Source organism: Polyodon spathula, chromosome 17, assembly GCF_017654505.1.
Source record: "Polyodon spathula isolate WHYD16114869_AA chromosome 17, ASM1765450v1, whole genome shotgun sequence".
NCBI lineage: Eukaryota > Metazoa > Chordata > Actinopteri > Acipenseriformes > Polyodontidae > Polyodon > Polyodon spathula.
In genome coordinates, this window is record NC_054550.1 from 1,194,166 (window position 1) to 1,214,411 (window position 20,246).

Genomic DNA, 20,246 nt, shown 5'->3' on the forward strand with positions numbered 1-20,246 from the left:
TCAAATATTTACACATCCTCTAAATGGTATAATCATCTACCTTTATATAGCCGTGTTAGGCAAACAATGTTCTAGTTTTACTCCCCTTGACTGTGAATACACTAAAGACTTTTGCCATGTTCATAGACTACAGAAGTATGATTTAAAACAAGATTGTATAACCGTTGAGTCTTTCAAATAACGGTGCTCGCCTTTTGTTATATATATATATATATATATATATATATATATATATATATATATATATATATATATATAAAATAATAGTATTCTGGGTCTCAGAGAGACTCATAAAGACAGGTTCCACACATGGCAAAGCAGCCCACTAACATCCCTGCTCCCTTCAACCCTGGGGGACAGCCTGGCGGTACTGCTGGAGCTATAATTAACAAGACTGAACAGGACCAAAACCTACCTTCCGAGGTCCATCCACCAGCACAACAAGGCAAGGTTTCTAAATCGCCATACACTGAGCAGAAAACTTTTTCGGCGGTTGAAGCCAAACCTAACGCACCAGGGGGGACCACAATAGCTGGGACGTTCAAGAACAGCAGTCCCTCTCACGTCAATTCTGCATCTAGCAAGGATTCTATGGAGCCCGTTCCGCACAAGGATACACCTACAAATGTTTATAGCAAATGTGTGTCTCCCCACTGCACCGAAGCGGTACTCAGTCAAAGTATTATGAAGAGCACGGTGGAGCAAAACAATGCCGCAGGCAACTGGACAACGATGAGTCAGACCACCGTGGTATTAGGCACAGATGGTAACACGTCTGTTCTGCCTGGCACCATCAACGGGGTAAGTGGTTCCGAATCATTGTTTCCCTCCAGGAAGGATCAACCAGGACAGCACACACTCTTGGGGTGGGGTTTAACTAAGCCATGGTGCTTAGCTGACAAACTGTAAAATCTAATAACTTCCTTCTTAGCGTAAATAAACCCCAACAGCAAACAACTAAATAAACACATGTTGTATTCAATTACTAGCGCCTCCGAGTTTGCAGCAGGAAGCCATAGTAGCCACCCAGCTATAGCAGGTTTATTAGTAAGCCTTTTAGTAAAATAAAATATAATCTAGGGCTATTGTGGTGTTATGAAAGGAGGTAACAATTGCACACGAGTGCTTTCTATAATTCAGTGCTATCATTCTGTGTTAATGTACATCGATTTACCTTTTAAAGGTAATGTTAATTCTTGTTGATAGTGACTAACTGGAATTTAATTCAAGACCCTTACATTAAATCCGGGCTAGACGTCTACATTAATCCTGCAATAGTACTTTCTGTATAACTAGCTGCCAGTGGAAACTTTAGCTTCTATCGTGAACTATTCTCTAAAACCAAACAACAGCGGGTTCAAGACTTCAACCCCATTCTTTATTTTATTGACAATCAATTGGTTTAATATTGGGCAAGTCCTCTGTTCAGCTGGCCTACGCACATTGTTCTTCTTAAGACAAGAGGATAGGGGTCTGGAGAAAGCGCCTTTATAAAAGAAACGCCTGGGTGCATGTACAGTGTAATGTTGTAGATTCCCATTTTTAATGACCGTAGGCTTTTACAGTGTCACTGACGTGGTTAACGATGGTTTTTACATGTTCCTTTACCGTACTTTATATTTAATCTTCCCACGTGATTTTACTATGCTTTCCTGTACTTTTCTGTAATTTTAATAAACTTTCACAGGCGCTGAGATAAGAAACCATATTGTTCCCTACAGAGCATTCAGTACCACGTATTTAGGATAGAAGAGTTAGAATGTGTGTCATCAGCATAGGATCTGTTAGAATTTGAATATGGAAAATACATGTAATCAAGCGCAGAGACATAAAAGAAATGAAATCATATCTTGGAGCACCGAAAAAATATATTAAATATCAGGTATTTCCTTCAGGGTGATGATGATGACGATGACAAAGATGGGGATGAAAACAAAGTCAGAGGAAACTGGTCAAATAAACTGGATTTCATCCTTTCTATGGTTGGTTACGCTGTGGGTTTGGGAAACGTATGGCGATTTCCCTACCTAGCCTTTCAAAACGGAGGAGGTAAGAACCTAAAAAAAAAAAAACGGATTTGCCACACTTCAAGGACTCAATTTATATCCAGATATGTAAGCAGATAAAGTTGCTTAAACGGGTAGATTCTGTTACTTCGGGGTCTGTAACAATGGCGAATCCCAACAGGACAAGTGTCACAGCCTAATATAATGCTCACCCCCGGCCAACTTTCACCCCGTGAATTTTAGACTAATCCCTACCCTGTATCCTAGGGTTGAGAATGAGCCTAGTTTAAAATTCACGGGGGTGAGAATCAGCCTGTGGTAAAAGTCAGTGTCACTTTGTGAGAGATGTTAAACTGTTATCACCTTTTGCGTGAGCACATTTTTAACGATTTAATTTTGTCTGTAAGATGAAATGCACAACAAGCTGTGCAAAGGCAATGGTAAAAGTAATAGTATCCACCATTTAAGGGCTACTTCCTGTACCTATGAATATTCTTGCTAATTTTATGCCATTACCAAAATGTGCATTTGCCTTTGGGCGTGCTTCAAAGTATGTTGCAACGTATTTTGGCTAAAAAAAAAAAAATTTAAATTTTTAATAAACTGCTCAAAAGAGGAGGCTACGGGGATAGACGTGGATGATTACATCAATTATTTCACACATAAATCAACATCTGTAAATGGTGTTGTCATAAAGTTGAATGAATTGAAACATTCTAAAACTTTAACATTTTCCTTCATTATTATTATTATTATTATTATTATTATTATTATTATTATTATTATTATTATTATTATTATAGAGGTCAATCCAGGTTATCAAAAGTGGGTTAATCATCCCAGGATATGTACATGTAATTACAATACAATTTAAAACTTGAAAACCAATCAACCGAAAAGCCGTAAAAACGTCGTATTAAAGCATATTTGTAAGGTTGAGAATGCATGCCTTTCTGATTGTATAATATAACGTGATTACATTTGAGAAGAAATACAAACAGAAGTTAAGTAATATTACAGTAACGTCGACAATGATCCTTGCTTTGACAAGCATTGCCTCGTAAAACCAAACCTTCAGTCGTTCATTTTAAACGCATCTTACTGTTTTGTTTAATTGTTTAAGAACGTGCTTTTGCACGCACAGAAGTAACGCGAAGGATTCCAAGATAAACATTCCCTCGTGAGATAGAAATATTACACTGTTATGTACAAGGTAATTGTTAAACATTTGATTGGACGAATTAAAATAATTAAATACAATTTTACATTTTATAAACTATTATCAATTCGTTTAATAACATTCAATACTTATTTCATGAATTACAGACATTTAAAGCTGATCGGACCCACTCTTTTTTCATCCTTGCGCACAACTTATCTGAACAGAAACACGTATTTCCAGCCCTATTTATTCTTTAACGGAGTCGTTGTCAGTACATTGTTGCTCTTTTGATGTATTGTTAACTCGTTTGAACGTATCGTGTAATTCTCTTTGTAATCGCAGATTTCTATACCTGTTTCCACAGGTGCGTTTTTAATTCCTTACCTGATAATGCTGGCTCTCGCCGGTGTCCCTATATTTTTATTGGAGGTGTCATTGGGACAATTTGCCAGCCAGGGACCTGTCTCTGTATGGAAAGCTATTCCTGCGCTCCAAGGTAAAGTCTTTATATTATAATAAGGGTTAGTTTAGTTATCGTATCTGCTTTTGAAACTACAATATAACATATCCGTTTTGTTGTAGGAACTAATTTCTTTTGTATATAGATATTTAATTTGTGTTTAAACCGGAATGTTCTCCCTCTTATTTTCTCCCTGTAGGCTGCGGGATTGCCATGTTGATTATTTCTGTCCTAATAGCCATATATTACAACATCATCATGTGCTGGACTATCTACTACCTGTTTTCCTCGCTTGGGTCTTTGCCGTGGGCGAATTGCAGGAACCCTTGGAACACACCAGACTGCAAAGACAAAGACATGCTTCTGTTAGGTAAGAACCTACTAAAGGGCGCTGTCTCAACTCTTCAAATATACAACTCTCAAAGAAACTGTTCTGGTTTAAACATAATAAATTGAAGGAACGTATAGCTCTCCATTGATTTTGCGCAAATTACGCATGGCAAATACTTTTAAATGGTTTTATTACAAGATAAATAATTTGATTAAGCATTTGTTTATATCTGAATTTATTTAGTTTACATTGCGATGTACGTTGACGATTACCCTTGCAAAATAATCGTTTCAGTATATAATTTTATTTGAATAAGTTCTAGTTTTAGATCCAACTTGTTGTTGTTCATGCTTCTTTGATTTAATGATGTATTAGATACACAGCACTAAGATAGAGTCACATCTGTTTTAGCATTCATATATTTTGCACCGCTCTGCTATTTTGGTAACCATCGTCATATCGCGTTTAAGTATAAATTTAATTATTTTCTAACCGCAAAATACAGTGTGACTGCGTAATGCAAGATCCCCTCCAGTGGTATCAATGTGCTAATGCACGTATTCGTTTGGTTTTCTCCTGCGGCTGGTTCAGATAGCGTATCACAATTGCTACACGGTAATTTAAATACGCATTTCTTTGCATATGTTTATGAGCCCTCTGTAATTCATTTATTTCATTTTGGCCTTTTGGAGAGAGATTTCATTTTCTGCAGCCGACACCACTATTTCCTGCAGTAAGCCTCTTATTTATAGAAAGCTATGTTGTCAAATATGTAAATACAATACTGTAGGCTACTATTATCAATGTATTTATATGTATTAAGTATCTCGCTTTATAATATAACTACAGCATGTATTAAACTTGTATTTAGTAATACAAATTCATGCAAAGTGAATATAAATAAATTCGTAAGTAATTATGCTATGATGTGTTTTGTTTTTTTTGCTTCTACAGATTCCTGTATACTGCGCGATAAAAACATCACCTCTATTAAAAACAGTACCTTTTGTATGTCTGCCAGTGTCGCCAATAACCTGACCAGGCTCACTAACGTCACATTGGAAAACAAAACTTTTGTCAGCCCTAGTGAGGAGTATTTCAAGTAAGAGTATACCGATTAAAGTAACGTGGGGTCTGTCTTTGATTGTTTCCAGTATTCCATAAAATCCAGAAACTCATCACTTTTATTCACCCTGACAACTCCTCAAAAACATTTGTATATGTTCTTCTCATTCAGTGTGTCTGTATACTGTGCACTATGGAACCACTTTAGGGTCTGGGTGGAGGTCTAACTGCTTCAATTAAACAATGTGGAACAGGGCTGGACTGAGGATCAGGACTGGCTTACATGGTCCGCCCCTAATCTAAACCATGGCAGACAGCTGATCTCAAACTTGTAAACCAGCTCTTTTGCAAACCTCTTCCCACAGTGTTTTTTATTTTACAATGTTAATAAGAAGGTCAATAACTGGCCGCTGGAAGAAATCACAAATGGGATTTGAGTTATGATGGTAGTATTTATATTGACGGTTGTTACATCAGCTATGGGCAGCTCCAGTCCTAGAGGGTGTGGTCAGCCTGGTGGCTAATTGGTTCAATTAAATGAGTAAGATTGCAGTATTCACCCACCATTTAATTTATTTATTAAATAGGACAATTTACCTTTTAAAGACAAAAATACACTAGAACAGTGATTCTGAACCCCATCCTTGGGGATTCCCTGTGTCTGCTGGTTTTCATTCCAACTGAGCTCTCAGTTACTGAACTAGACCCTTAATTGAGCTGATATTAGACCTTTGTATTATTGTTTTCAGCTCTTAAACAGTTACAGAGTTCAAGTTACTTATAAAGTGGTATAGCGAACTTGAAATATATGCAACTGTTAAGAGCTGAAAACAATCAAAAAGATATAAATAAGCAAATGATCAGTTCAATGAAATTCAGTAATTAAGAGCTCAGTTGGAGTGAAAACCAGCCGACATCAGGGGTCCCCAGGACCAAGATTGGGAACCACTGTTCTAGTCTCACACATGCTCTAAGGGGCCCTATTCTCACTTGGTTTATGCTCTATTTACGCGCTGGAAGAAGGTCTTCCAGGACTGAGCCCTTTTCCAGCATGTTAATAGTGTGTACACCAGTGAGAATAGGGCCCTTAGAGATGTTTAACAAAGTCCTTTTCTTTTATAATGGTTTTTACGATGGTGGTATTTTCCCTTTTCACAATTTAGATCTTGAAGTGTTACCCATCCCCGGTTCAGATCATTAAAATACAGGCCGACTTTATATTTCCATGATTTTTATTTCTCTGAGCTACAGTCACAACGAAGTGCAGACTGTTTAAACAAAGCCACAAAGCAGGACAAAACATTCTTATATAATCTCCATAGACAAGGAAAATCATCTCTGGACTAATATGGCTACCATTTCATCTAGCAACGATTATAAATCTCTAAATGACAGCATATTTGACTGCTTTATTTCTAAAGGTGTGTTTCTTTCTTGGGACTGATAATACCATCAGTATATATATTTAAACAAGGCTGAAGTTTTCATCATGTGATCACCACTGAAAAGTACTAGCATTCTTGGTCTGATCTTGTTCATTTACATACCCACATAAAGAAGAAATACATAAGAGCATTAAGAGATAATGTATTCTATTTATATATTATAAATTATTTTTGTAATCTATTTTTTACTGTCTGTATACAACTTCAAATTTAAAACTATATAACAAACTATTATGTATATTTGCAGATGTACTGTATTCACAATAACACCCTTTTATTTGGCAGATACAATGTACTGCACATCTCTAAAGGCATTGAATACCCAGGGGACATCAGGTGGCCACTAGCCCTGTGCTTGTTTTTGGCCTGGCTCATTGTCTATGTATCGCTGGCTAAAGGAATAAAGTCATCAGGGAAAGTAAGATTTTCCACTTAAAAAAAAAAAAAAAAGCGTTCGTGTTTTACTGATACCACGGGCAGAAGTGTAAATGTCAGCTTTATTTTATTTTTGTGTTGCTGTTATTAATATACCTACAGCATGATTGTATCAATCAATTTCATAAGATTACAGAATTTGCTCTCAGTAAAGTGCAATATTCAGGATATTTGGCACTCTGTACCAAAGCAAAGATTTTACAGTATTTCTGTGTGTTTGACATTCTATGAACTGTGATATTGAATATGGAACATTCCTGTGTTTTTTTTTTTTTTTTTAGTGCTATGATTGATCGTAAATCAGCAGTCATTATTTCCTTTATATAGATGTTATAATAAGATCTCATTATAAGATCTTTGATTTCTGATAAATTAATATGGTTCACGTATACAGCTCCAAGGCTCCATTCACAGCACTTTCATTCTCTACAGTTAAACTTTTTTTATTTTTTTTTTGGAGTATAAACTAATAACCCCCTTTGCAATTGAAAAAGGTTTAATGAACCTTTAAGAATCTTTAACAATCAAAATTGGTCTCTGTTGTGGTGTTTAATGTGGCCACTAGAGGGAGGAATTTGTTGTAGTTTCCTCTCCACATGATGCAAGAAGGCCCTCTAATGGAGTCTGCAATGCATCTTCAACTTAAAAAATCTAACAACTTGAAAAGTTCTGCAATATATATAATTACATGTTCTGGTGCTGTCACTCCTCTGCTGTGCTTTGCACCCTGAACCTGAATTTTCTTCATTGCAGGTAGTATATTTTACAGCTACGTTTCCCTATGTGGTGTTGGTCATTCTGTTGATCAGAGGAGTCACATTGCCCGGGGCTGGAGCTGGAATCCTATACTTTATAACACCAAAGTGGGAAAAACTCAACGATGCTAAGGTAGGGTTTATTATTAATATTAGTTCTGCTGCTGTCTAAAATTATATAAAAGGGTGTTCTATTTCAATAAGAGGAGACTACAAACAGCTGATGATCTGATCTTAAAAATATAGGCAAAAATTATGTGTGTTCATGCATTAAGGTTTTAATACTGTGGGCTTGGTTATGCAGGACAGCTGCATCGTCATGGTGTTATTTCCTCAAGCTTTTACATAGAACAGCAGTGTAAATAGTGCAAGTAGATTGCTTACTGATGCAGTTCCAATCACTTTCCACAGTGCTCTTTACAGACCTTCCTACACTTGTGTTTCATTAATAGGTGTGGAAGGATGCTGCTACTCAAATTTTCTTCTCCCTGTCTGCAGCCTGGGGTGGACTAATTACTCTTTCATCATACAACAAATTCCACAATAACATTTATAGGTAAACATGAAAACTCTGTTATCTTATTGCACACAGCTGTCCCTGTCTCTTCTGCTCAAAATGACTGTCTTCTCGTGAACTCTTTGGATGGGCAAGAAAAATGCCAGACCCATCAAGCAAATGGTTGTGTCCAGCTGGCTTTCAAATTGAAAAAAAAAAAAACAGAGCAGTTTAAAAGAGGCCACTAATGATTTGACTGTTGAAGTAGACCCAACGATGTGGGATGGTTGGTCTTCTGTCATGCTGCTGTTTAAACAGCAGAGGGCACTAGAGGTACATACATGTACTGGGATGTAAAATTGTATTGTGAATTTCTGCTGCAGCCCTGGTTCCAACTTCCAACAGTGCACAACCAGGGAAAAACATACCTTTTTGAGACTTCTTTTGGTAGACGGCATTTTACTGCAGCCGGTGTCGGAAGCAATGACTCACAGAGCAATCTTCTCTATTTCAGGGATACGCTCATAGTGTCGTGTACTAACAGCGCTACCAGCATCTTCGCAGGATTTGTCATCTTCTCAGTCATCGGGTTCATGGCTCATGAGCTTCAGGTGCCAATTGAAAAAGTTGCTGATGAAGGTAATGTGACAGAGCTGCACGCAGGAAGGGATTTTACACACAAGCCAGGTAGTGCATTTGTTAAAGCAGGATACGGGGCAATGAGGTACTTCACCTGTAAGCGCTCTTCTGAGGAGCCCTTTTATACATTGCGTTGTTTCATTCCCCTTCACAGAAAGTACACAGTATCAAAAAAGGGTATTCAAAGAGGTGGTATACTTGAGTTTAAAAGTGATGCACACATTAATGCTTCACTAGTTTGTTTAAATCAGTTACTAGGCGTATGTGTCAATTTTTAATGTAAGTCAGGTAGCAAAATAAAGAGGGAGCGCTAAATATGTCTAGTGGGCAATGTATTAATGCATAATGGGACCAGGCAGGCAGATAAATGCTCAAGTCTGCCAAACCTCATGTGTAAGATATTCACAAAGCTATACCGAACCCATGCATTAATATAAATGTGTTAACTGTGTTTAAGCGCATGCACTGTAGTAATTGTTATCAGGCTATGGGCATTTATTAAAACAAGTAACTATAATTCATCTTTATTTTCTCTTGTAGGGCCTGGCATTGCCTTTGTAGTTTATCCAGAAGCATTAACCAGGCTTCCACTCTCTCCATTCTGGGCTCTGATATTCTTTTTAATGCTGTTGACTCTTGGATTGGATACAATGGTAACTGTTTTATTATTATCTTATCTGCAAGGAAACATTTCTTTATATGTATCTTAAGTAAATGCTAGATATAAATACAGCTGTCCTCTAGCTCCATATTCATTCTGCCAGGGTTTTCCCTAGGGGTGACCCGCTGATCCCCTTATTGAGATCATTTGATACAATTCAGATATGTTGTTGGTGGTATTAAGGCACTGTTAAGATCATTCAAATTGATCTCTTATGAACATCTTATCTGTCTCAGTTTCATGCTGCTAACTAAAAAAAAACCGAAACAACCCCTCACATTTCAGTTTAGCTTAGAGGGGGTTGATATATTCAGGAATCACTATGGAGGGGGTTGATATATTCAGGAATCACTACGGAGGGGGTTGATATATTCAGGAATCACTACGGAGGGGGTTGATATATTCAGGAATCACTACGGAGGGGGTTGATATATTCAGGAATCACTACGGAGGGGGTTGATATATTCAGGAATCACTACGGAGGGGGTTGATATATTCAGGAATCACTACGGAGGGGGTTGATATATTCAGGAATCACTACGGAGGGGGTTGATATATTCGGAGGGGGTTGATATATTCAGGAATCACTACGGAGGGGGTTGATATATTCAGGAATCACTACGGAGGTGGGTTGATATATTCAGGAATCACTACGGAGGGGGTTGATATATTCAGGAATCACTACGGAGGTGTTGATATATTCAGGAATCACTACGGAGGTGGTTGATATATTCAGGAATCACTACGGAGGTGGGTTGATATATTCAGGAATCACTACGGAGGGGGTTGATATATTCAGGAATCACTACGGAGGGGGTTGATATATTCAGGAATCACTACGGAGGGGGTTGATATATTCAGGAATCACTACGGAGGTGTTGATATATTCAGGAATCACTACGGAGGTGTTGATATATTCAGGAATCACTACGGAGGGGGTTGATATATTCAGGAATCACTACGGAGGGGGTTGATATATTCAGGAATCACTACGGAGGGGGTTGATATATTCAGGAATCACTACGGAGGTGTTGATATATTCAGGAATCACTACGGAGGGGGTGATATATTCAGGAATCACTACGGAGGTGTTGATATATTCAGGAATCACTACGGAGGGGGTTGATATATTCAGGAATCACTACGGAGGGGGTTGATATATTCAGGAATCACTACGGAGGGGGTTGATATATTCAGGAATCACTACGGAGGGGGTTGATATATTCAGGAATCACTACGGAGGTGTTGATTATCAATGGCAAACAACTTAAATTCACACCAGCTGAATTGATTGCTCTTAATGTAAATAAAATCCCAATCAATAGACCTCAATCTGGAGCGTTGTTGTACTAACACAGGAGATGTTTGGAGTGTGACAGCCCTTGGGCTCTTTCCAAAGTAGAAGACACGTGTCTAGTTGAATATCCTTTGTGTCTCCCAATGCCTCCCAAGCTGCTAATGCTTTTAATTAACAGAATGTGCGGCATGGTGCTTGCTCTGCCAGAGGAGGAGGTTTCACACATTAAATTGGGTGATTTTGTAGCAAAGCGCCCCGCTGTCATTTAAGTGCATTGAAAGACCGGTCATGAGAGCACATTCTCTTTCACTGGATGACAAGGTGTTTTCCCTTAAGACTTTATGCAAAACCTGACATGTCAACAGCAATAAATGTATACTTGAGGCAAACATTTGAATGATATTTACATGCTGCATCAGGCTGGTGTTAAACAACAACTGTGCACAGTATAGCAGTGCAATCCGCCTCCAGCAGAAAACAAATGAATCATATCTGTCGAGGAATTGTGTTGACTTTCCTCCAAGGAGGGGGTCCAGCTCAGCCCTGTTCTGCAGCAGTCTGATGTAATTTAAATCCTTTGTATTCTGTTCATTCATTGTACTTTCTTTCTTTCTTTATTTCTTTCCTTCTCTGCAGTTTGCTACCATTGAGACGATAGTAACATCTGTTTCCGATGAGTTTCCCAAATACCTTCGTAAACACAAGCCCATTTTCACACTGGTGTGTTGTATATCATTTTTCGTGCTGGGATTTCCCATGATAACGGAGGTAGGCAGTGTGTGCTCCAGAGCTCTCAATTGTTCAATAGAATGCACCCTGAAGCAGCTTGTTTAGTTAGATAAAGCAAAATGTGCTTTTTTGTTTGGATAAGGTGCACATTTTCTGTTGCAAGTAATTTTCCAGTAAGAAAAAGCCACCACATTGTGAGCTGAATATGAAGAATGGGTTTGCTATGCCAGTAGCAATCATGTTTAATAATAAGCACCTGTGTGGGATTTGAACATATTTGAATTGCAGTGTTGTAAGTCACAGTAGTAAATACACATCTAGTACATAGAGTGAAACATGTGGAAAAAGAACATAGAGCAGGATTTGTGTTCTACTCACATGTACGTTTTTTTTCTTTTCTATTTGTTCACTAACAGAATGGAATGTATATGTTGCAGCTTGTGGATACCTATGCTGCCTCCTACTCTCTGGTCATCATTGCAATTTTCGAACTAGTTGGAATTTCATATATATATGGTAAGGAGCAGTATGAATCATTGGAAAAACTTACAGTGTGGTTTAAACATTGTGCATTAATCCCCCACTTCCCACCACCATTTGTTTTATTATAAATCAGTTTAATTCAGGATCCAGACCAAATGCCATTGTCCACAAAGGTCTTCCCATTTATCCTGTGGTTATTTGAATCAGGAATATCTAGCTCATTTTTGCATCGTTATTTAGTTACAGGTGTTAATTCTTTTACTGCTCTTACATACCTGTTGAGTGTTTATTGAAAGGTAAAGTGTTACTGAAAAACAATGAACATATAAAATTAGGCACGCAATACAAAGTTTAACCACTAGATGGCTGTAAGACTTTTATTTTGAGGGAAGTCTGCAGTCTCCCTAAAATCCTTTGTTTGGACATTCCAAGTACCAGTATGTAAATCATGCAATGCGCTCATTAACTGTAAATTTCATTATAACTACATAAAATATATTCTCATTATTGTTTGGAGGACAGATGTTATTAATCTAAAAGAGGAGCAGCATAGTGTCATTAAGAAGAAACCAATGCATTGGGTTTACAGGATGTTCTCTTTAAAAAGACAGTATGAGATTAACCTTTTAAACAGGGTATGTGTCATCGTTTGTTATTGTACCCCTCGTCTGATTAGCAATTAGGAGATGGTTCAATTCCATGCTGGGTTTCTAAGCCAATCTACTGGTGGATGGCTTTCATCACACACACACACTTCTCTGTTCCATGTAGAATTGATTAATTTTAACAATGCCACACTGTTTTAATACATAACTTATGCATTTACAACAGATGTTCTTGGCAATATCTTGATTTTGACTTGTATGTGTTGTCACAGGATTGCAAAGATTTTGTGAAGATATCGAAATGATGATTGGATTCCAGCCAAACAGGTTCTGGAGAGTTTGCTGGGCTTTAGTTACTCCAACTATCCTTACAGTATGTCTCTCTCTCTCTCTCTCTCTCTCTCTCTCTCTCTCTCTCTCTCTCTCTCTCTCTCTCTCTCTCTCTCTCTCTCTATATATATATATATATATATATATATATATATATATATATATATATATATATATATATCATATATATATATATATAGTATTAATACATGAAGCGATATGTATTGATATAGACACGTATCTATAACTATCTGTAATGTCTCTATTGTTATGTAATTATGAACTGGGGAAGTATCTCAATGGTTAAATACAGGAGATGAATTACTGTTCAAACAATAAATGACATCCCATCCTTCAGGGTTACTGCAACTGGCCACATTATCAGCAAACCAAGGGATGCAAACTGCATCTGAAGATCTGTTAACTTGTTATCTGAGCATGGTTTAGTCTGAAAATCTATTCTTGCTTCCTTCTAGTTCATCCTGTTCTTGAGTTTGTACCAATGGAAGGTTATGACCTATGAGGACTATGTCTACCCCACTTGGTCAATGGTGCTTGGATGGTTGATGGTAGTCTGTTCCGTCATTTGGATTCCTATTATGTTTGTGATTAAAATGCATCTGGCCCCTGGCAGTTTCATTGAGGTAAGTACATTGAGAGTGGTGTCAGGGTATGCTTTACATAGAAATAAATAATAATGAATCTGCAGGTTCTGTAATTACTTACATTAGTGTCTTAATCTCTCTTAAAGAAATGAAGTAGAGGATAATGAGTAGGCATTCATTTAATGTGGCATGAGACCAGTTGGGCAATTTTAAGAATACATGTGTTCAATACTGTGTGTGTGGAAATTCATCAGTCTGTTCAAGCTTAAAATATCAAAAGCCCAAGATTTGTCAATGAGCAGGCTTGTAATTCACTGTGCAGAAACCCAAATACAGCTCAGATATGCGTACATGCCTTGTAAGAAAATAATGAATACTATGATATATGTGTAGTACTAGAGAGAGTTAGTACTGTGATAAATGTGAAGTACTAGAGAGAGTTAGTACTGTGATAAATGTGAAGTACTAGAGAGAGTTAGTACTGTGATAAATGTGAAGTACTAGAGAGAGTTAGTACTGTGATATTTGTGAAGTACTAGAGAGAGTTAGTACTGTGATAAATGTGAAGTACTAGAGAGAGTTAGTACTGTGATAAATGTGAAGTACTAGAGAGAGTTAGTACTGTGATAAATGTGAAGTACTAGAGAGAGTTAGTACTGTGATATATGTGAAGTTCTAGAGAGAGTTAGTACTGTGATAAATGTGAAGTACTAGAGAGAGTTAGTACTGTGATAAATGTGAAGTACTAGAGAGAGTTAGTACTGTGATAAATGTGAAGTACTAGAGAGAGTTAGTACTGTGATATATGTGAAGTTCTAGAGAGAGTTAGTACTGTGGTAAATGTGAAGTACTAGAGATAGTTAGTACTGTGATATATGTGAAGTACTAGAGAGAGTTAGTACTGTGATATATGTGAAGTTCTAGAGAGAGTTAGTACTGTGGTAAATGTGAAGTACTAGAGAGAGTTAGTACTGTGATATATGTGAAGTTCTAGAGAGAGTTAGTACTGTGATATATGTGAAGTTCTAGAGAGAGTTAGTACTGTGATATATGTGAAGTTCTAGAGAGAGTTAGTACTGTGATATATGTGAAGTACTAGAGAGAGTTAGTACCGTGATATATGTGAAGTTCTAGAGAGAGTTAGTACTGTGATATATGTGAAGTTCTAGAGAGAGTTAATACTGTGATATATGTGAAGTTCTAGAGAGAGTTAGTACTGTGATATATGTGAAGTTCTAGAGAGAGTTAGTACTGTGATATATGTGAAGTACTAGAGAGAGTTAGTACCGTGATATATGTGAAGTACTAGAGAGAGTTAGTACCGTGATATATGTGAAGTTCTAGAGAGAGTTAGTACTGTGATATATGTGAAGTTCTAGAGAGAGTTAGTACTGTGATATATGTGAAGTTCTAGAGAGAGTTAGTACCGTGATATATGTGAAGTTCTAGAGAGATTCAGTTGATACGCAGAAATAATTTAACCTTCAGTAATGTATTGAGGAAGCATTGAATACCAGTTTGATCAGAACACACGTACAATGGAGAGAGAAAATCATTTACTTATCTAAAAGGCACATGCAGCCCTATGGTCTAAATGTCATTTTTATTGATAAGCTATTAGTAATACAAAGGGAGATTTTGAGATAGATGTGTGATACAGTGACCTCATCGTGCTTTGTAATCCACACCCTCCATCCAGTCTGCTTCATTGGGGGAAGGGGCACATTTGTTTTTTTTGAGTAAGTTAAAACCATGCAGGAAAATTATCAAAACTGAATAAGCAACAAAGATATCAGTCGTAAGTTGTAAAGAACGAAAGGTCCCAGGGTTAGTTTAAGTTGTAAACAGCTGTTAGACAAAGAGGTTGCATGTGACGCATGTCAGATAAAAGGGAACTTGACATGAAATAATCCACAGTCCCATGCTGGGAATGGAAAACCATAGCAAGAGGTCCTCAAGCATAGACAGAAAGGGACAGTCATAAAAACAGTAATATACATGTACAATTGTACATCAAATTAACATTACCGTAAGCTCTGCAATTACAACAGTAATCCACCAGGTGGCACATGATCAATGGTAAATGACTAGTATCGTTATCCAGTGGGCCACTAGGTGACCTGTGAGTAAAAACTGGATTAATAATAAAGGCAAGACAATGTTAAAGTTCAATTGATGTTCACCATTGTGTGTATGTATCTTCAAAAGTCTTAGACATGTTGCATTTTTCTACTCTGATGTATTATGAGCATCAATTTACTCAAAGCCTCCACAAGTGTTTTCTACTATAACAACCTTGACTTGCATGAAGAAGGAATTCAACAGTACGAAGGTCACTCTTGAAATCAGGACTTAAAGGATGTGTTGCAGTAAGAATACCTCTGTTAAGAAAGGTGAACAAGACTAAAATATGCACAAGAACACAGACATTGGACTGTGGAATAATGCTCAAAAGTGCTTTGGACTGTTGATGGATGGACGACGACACCTGTGCCTTCTGCCAGTTCTGTTGTCAATTCAACACTCGTCTTCTTTCTATTCCTTAAGGATATTATTCAAGTATTTCTCATCCTCGTTAGACAGCTTTTTGGGTCTTCCAGTCCTGGGTTTGTCAATTACAGATTATGTTTCTCTGTACTTGTTGATTATGCTTCGGGTACCACACCTTGAAAATCAAGTTGTGCGAGCTATTTCACTCAATGTGTTTCCTTCTTTATGCTAGTCAAGGTTGTTATAATAGTGGAGAACACTATATATATATATATATATATATATATATATATATATATATATATATATATATAATATATATATATATATATATATATATATATATATCATCTTTAGTTGAATGGAGTACAGTGGAGATAATATGTTAAAATAGATTTGTGCTTATATTGCTTACAGAGGCTTAAGCTGGTCTGTTCTCCACAACCAGACTGGGGCCCGTTCTTGATGAAGCATCGCGGAGAACGCTACAAGAACATGACCGACCCCCTGGGAACCAACTCTCTGGGGCTCAAACTACCACCAAAGGATTTTGAATTAGGAACTCAGTTTTAGTGACACTGTCTGTTCTCCGTCTGTGGTTTCCATGATGGGCTTGTTACAGTCACATACTTGGGGAGGTCCATTCAAGTAATACGAATAACATTTTAACTAAACTACATATATTGGCTATATTGTTCCAGTGCTGTGGTTCCAGATTGAATGTCATTCAAGGCATTTTTCTGCTTCACTCTAATTTATTACAAAACTGGCACAGACAGTAAACATCTGTGCCCCCTATAAATTCAATGACTTCTATTAAAGGTTGACATTTACCAGTACCTCTTTATAGGCTATTCTTTTGTATAAAGAATAGTTGAATATGTGAAATAAAAATGGTAATTGGCTACCATTGCTTCCAACATGAAGTCAATTTACAGTTAACAGTATGTTTGTTCCTAAAATATGTAATAAATGTAATCCTGGTATTCGTTTTTAATTTCACCAGTATTTCAATTTATTTTATTTTATTTTATCATAAGGTACATAACAAATATGTGATCTGTGCCTAATTTCTATAGTTTCGCAGTAGTTTATCTGTATGCTCAGTTTTACACAATATTGCTTGTTTTACTCTTACATTTTAATTATAACTACCCTGCTGTTGTATAGTTATGCATTGTAGAAAGTAGATATACCTTTCTCTCTTGACTAAAGGGGAAATTAATTGCGCCCCAGATCTATATGTAAACTTTTCAATACATATTCTCTCTTATAGAAACTTAATATAGGTGAATGGTTGTTGATAGCTTGTACCATACATGTTTATGATATGATTCGTTTGCCTCCTTTTTAAAAGAAAATGCCATCCCGAAAATATTGATCTGTGCTTTACAATTTGCAAATGCATTTGATGGCCATATACACAGTGCAGTTTTGCTATTGATTAACAGTACATGTTGTGATCTAGTTCAGGGAGTGGTGGGCCTTTCCCCCTTACAGAATCATGTGATAGTGATTTGTCAAGTAGAAAGTAAACTAGTAAGAGAGAATCTGTATAGCTATAATTGAGCTATAATTTGCAAATTGTCTATCTAATTGTTATTTGTACAAATGCATACTTTTTTTAAGAAGTAACCAGTGTTCATGTAGTGTGTACTAGTGTTGTCATGTCCCTCTTATTAGTATCTTATGATGTAGAGATGGTGAGAATAGAATAGTTCAGGGACACATCTTTCTTAAACTGTTATAGTTGGAAATCCTCATTGACTTCCGGGGACTGTTTCGCCATTAACTTGTCTGTTTGTCTTCATGTTACAGGGTCTCAGGTAAACGTATGTTCATAAATTCAAGATGTAGTTCAAATATCATCACCCGTATTTTAAAGCCATGTGTTATCGGAATGTTATACCTTAAGATATATGGTTTCTTGTTACATTTGGACTTGTCCAGATGAAGCCACTTCCAGACAGGCAGAACTGCGACTCAAGTTCATTTTCTTTTGAAGCAGCTCATTACCATGCTCATGACTCTTCAGAGCTGCCTTAGACAATTCTAACATAACTGCAAACTGCAGATTTGCACTTCTGTTGGTAATGGAAAAAATACACTGCTGGATTTAAGCTTTTTATTTTGGAGCAACACATATTTAGTTGAAATAGCATTGCTATTTAGCTAATAGAGCAAATAGAAGAAAAGCCATTTTACAGTACTGTAACAGCGTGACATAATTGCAGAGCAAACACCATGTGAAGGATGTCAACCATTACATTTGAACAGTCATTACACACTGGGTATGCAAGGCAGGGTTATGAACAATTGTGAAGCATGGATTTTATAAGAGCATTTCATGTACATGACACTGTCCCTTGTTATGCATATATACTTGAATTGTATGTGAGTTTGAAGACTTGCCTTGCTACAGAAACTCCAAAGTCATCATCTGTCCATACTTTGGGCCACACTCTTAACCCATTAACCAGTAAGTCTATTGCAGCTCTATGTAGTTGTGTACTTCTATGGACCTTGCCATAGCATAATTGCAGTCATTCAGTTGTTAACAAATACATTTTTTTTTTGTTGTGACCTTAGCTTTGTTTGCACTCTGTAATTTTTGAGTTTGAGATAGCTTTCTGAATGAAGTTTGAAAAGTTATGGGCGTATAGACCAGGCTTATCCCAGTGACTATATACTCCTAGTTACATTTTTGGGCCCTGTTATACATAAATTTCAATTGGTAAATAATTCAAATTGGGCCATCGTTGATCTTAAAAGAAGCTGCTTTTCCTAAAAAACGCAGCTTGGAAAGACAGCTCTAAATGAGGGAAGTGCTATAGATCTGCCTCTGTTTAAGGCAATAAAAAGCACAGTATATCTGTATTCAAACAGCATGTTTTGTGGAAGTCCATTAAATGTTAACAAAACACACAGGGCTACCTTTTGAACCACAGCAAAGGTGCTGCAACGTTTTGTACAATTTCAAACTCTTTAATAGTTAAGAAGGTTGGTATCTGACACCCCACTTGCATCAAAGGTGTTTCTCTGCATCTGTCAACAGTGAAATCCAATTTTACACTCGAGCAGCAGTGTGTTAAATACGCTTCCCGCTGTTAGGTGTTTTGCGTGATATCTGCCCTTTCAGTTTGTTTTGTAACTCATCTTCCACTTCAACAGGTTGCATTTAGCTTCACCCAGCTCACTCATCTCAACGTGGTACAGAATTCACTTTCTTATTGGCGTGAAGAAGGTTATCCTTTAGCTAGCTTGTTCTAAATACCCAGTCTGTAGAATATTTATTATTATTATTATTATTATTATTATTATTATTATTATTATTATTATTATTATTATCATGTATTTTGTTGCCTACAAGTCAACTTTAGGCTATAGATAACCAAAGAGGGAAGAGAGATTTATGAAGGGTAAATAAAATAAATAAACGGGAGAGACTGAGAAACTGCCAGTCATGTTTCATTTGTGTTCATTATATTTGCAACATGGTACAAAAATACATCTTCAGGTAGCCACTGGCCTTATAGATGTGTTCTAATTTTAGAAATATATGTATTTAAATAATAAAAATTATAAAAAATGAAATAAACAGAGTAGCCTATAGTCTGCCATATATAGTATATCTCTCATGTAGTGTATGCCACATCTTTTTTGGCACTTCATTGTGGACCTATCACGGTATAGGTTTAATTCTTAATTACTTGCGTATGTATATTTTTGTGTGTTCTTCGTGGGGTGCTGCTGCCTATGGATATAGATATCTACCCCAGTCAGGTCCTATAACATACTTGTTTGCCATACAGATAAAATAGAAAGATATAAATATTATGTTCTGAATATTGCGCCATATGTATCATAGTATATTACATGTCAGATGCATTATTTATTTAAAAAAAAAAAAAAAATTATTCTTGAGGCCCTACCTCAGATTTTGTATTTATGTATACAAATGCAATTTATGTATTGTAGATTTGCCTATATTACAATGTTACGGACTGGAGTTTATCCTACACTGCGTAAGTTCTAAAATCACTAAATAAATGTCAATGTTTTAAACGTCGCTTGTGTGCATCCATTCCTTGGTTGTGAAGCGCGCGCGCGCCCTAGAACAGTGTACATCACAAACTGAACGGCTTTAGATTGGACGCGAGGGTGGGTGATTAATGCGCTCGTGCAAGCTCAACACTTCTGCCTTGGTAACTTGACTGTGAGCCACAAAACATATAAAACAGGTCAAACCCTA

At 36.8% G+C, this 20,246-nt stretch overlaps 1 protein-coding gene across 1 annotated transcript; it reads left to right on the forward strand.

Moving 5' to 3' along the window:
* The first annotated feature begins 313 nt into the window (after positions 1 to 313).
* On the forward strand, positions 314 to 20,040 carry slc6a5 (solute carrier family 6 member 5). The gene is made up of 15 exons (XM_041276244.1): positions 314 to 801; positions 1,896 to 2,049; positions 3,533 to 3,664; positions 3,828 to 3,998; positions 4,914 to 5,061; positions 6,755 to 6,887; positions 7,658 to 7,792; positions 8,112 to 8,215; positions 8,670 to 8,794; positions 9,335 to 9,447; positions 11,389 to 11,520; positions 11,898 to 11,997; positions 12,842 to 12,942; positions 13,376 to 13,543; positions 16,412 to 20,040. Exons 1-15 carry the CDS (start codon positions 592 to 594, stop codon positions 16,565 to 16,567), a joined length of 2,082 nt encoding a protein of 693 aa, XP_041132178.1. The 5' UTR covers positions 314 to 591; the 3' UTR covers positions 16,568 to 20,040.
* The last annotated feature ends 206 nt before the right edge of the window (positions 20,041 to 20,246 follow it).

What these genes read in the sequence shown, in the direction of transcription:
- slc6a5 (XM_041276244.1), top strand. Translation starts at nt 592, where the DNA reads ATGGAGCCCGTTCCGCACAAGGATACACCTACAAATGTTTATAGCAAA. An exon ending in AGCTATTCCTGCGCTCCAAG is followed by an intron (nt 3,665 to 3,827) that starts GTAAAGTCTTTA and finishes TTCTCCCTGTAG; the next exon opens with GCTGCGGGATTGCCATGTTG. An exon ending in CCTAGTGAGGAGTATTTCAA is followed by an intron (nt 5,062 to 6,754) that starts GTAAGAGTATAC and finishes TTTATTTGGCAG; the next exon opens with ATACAATGTACTGCACATCT.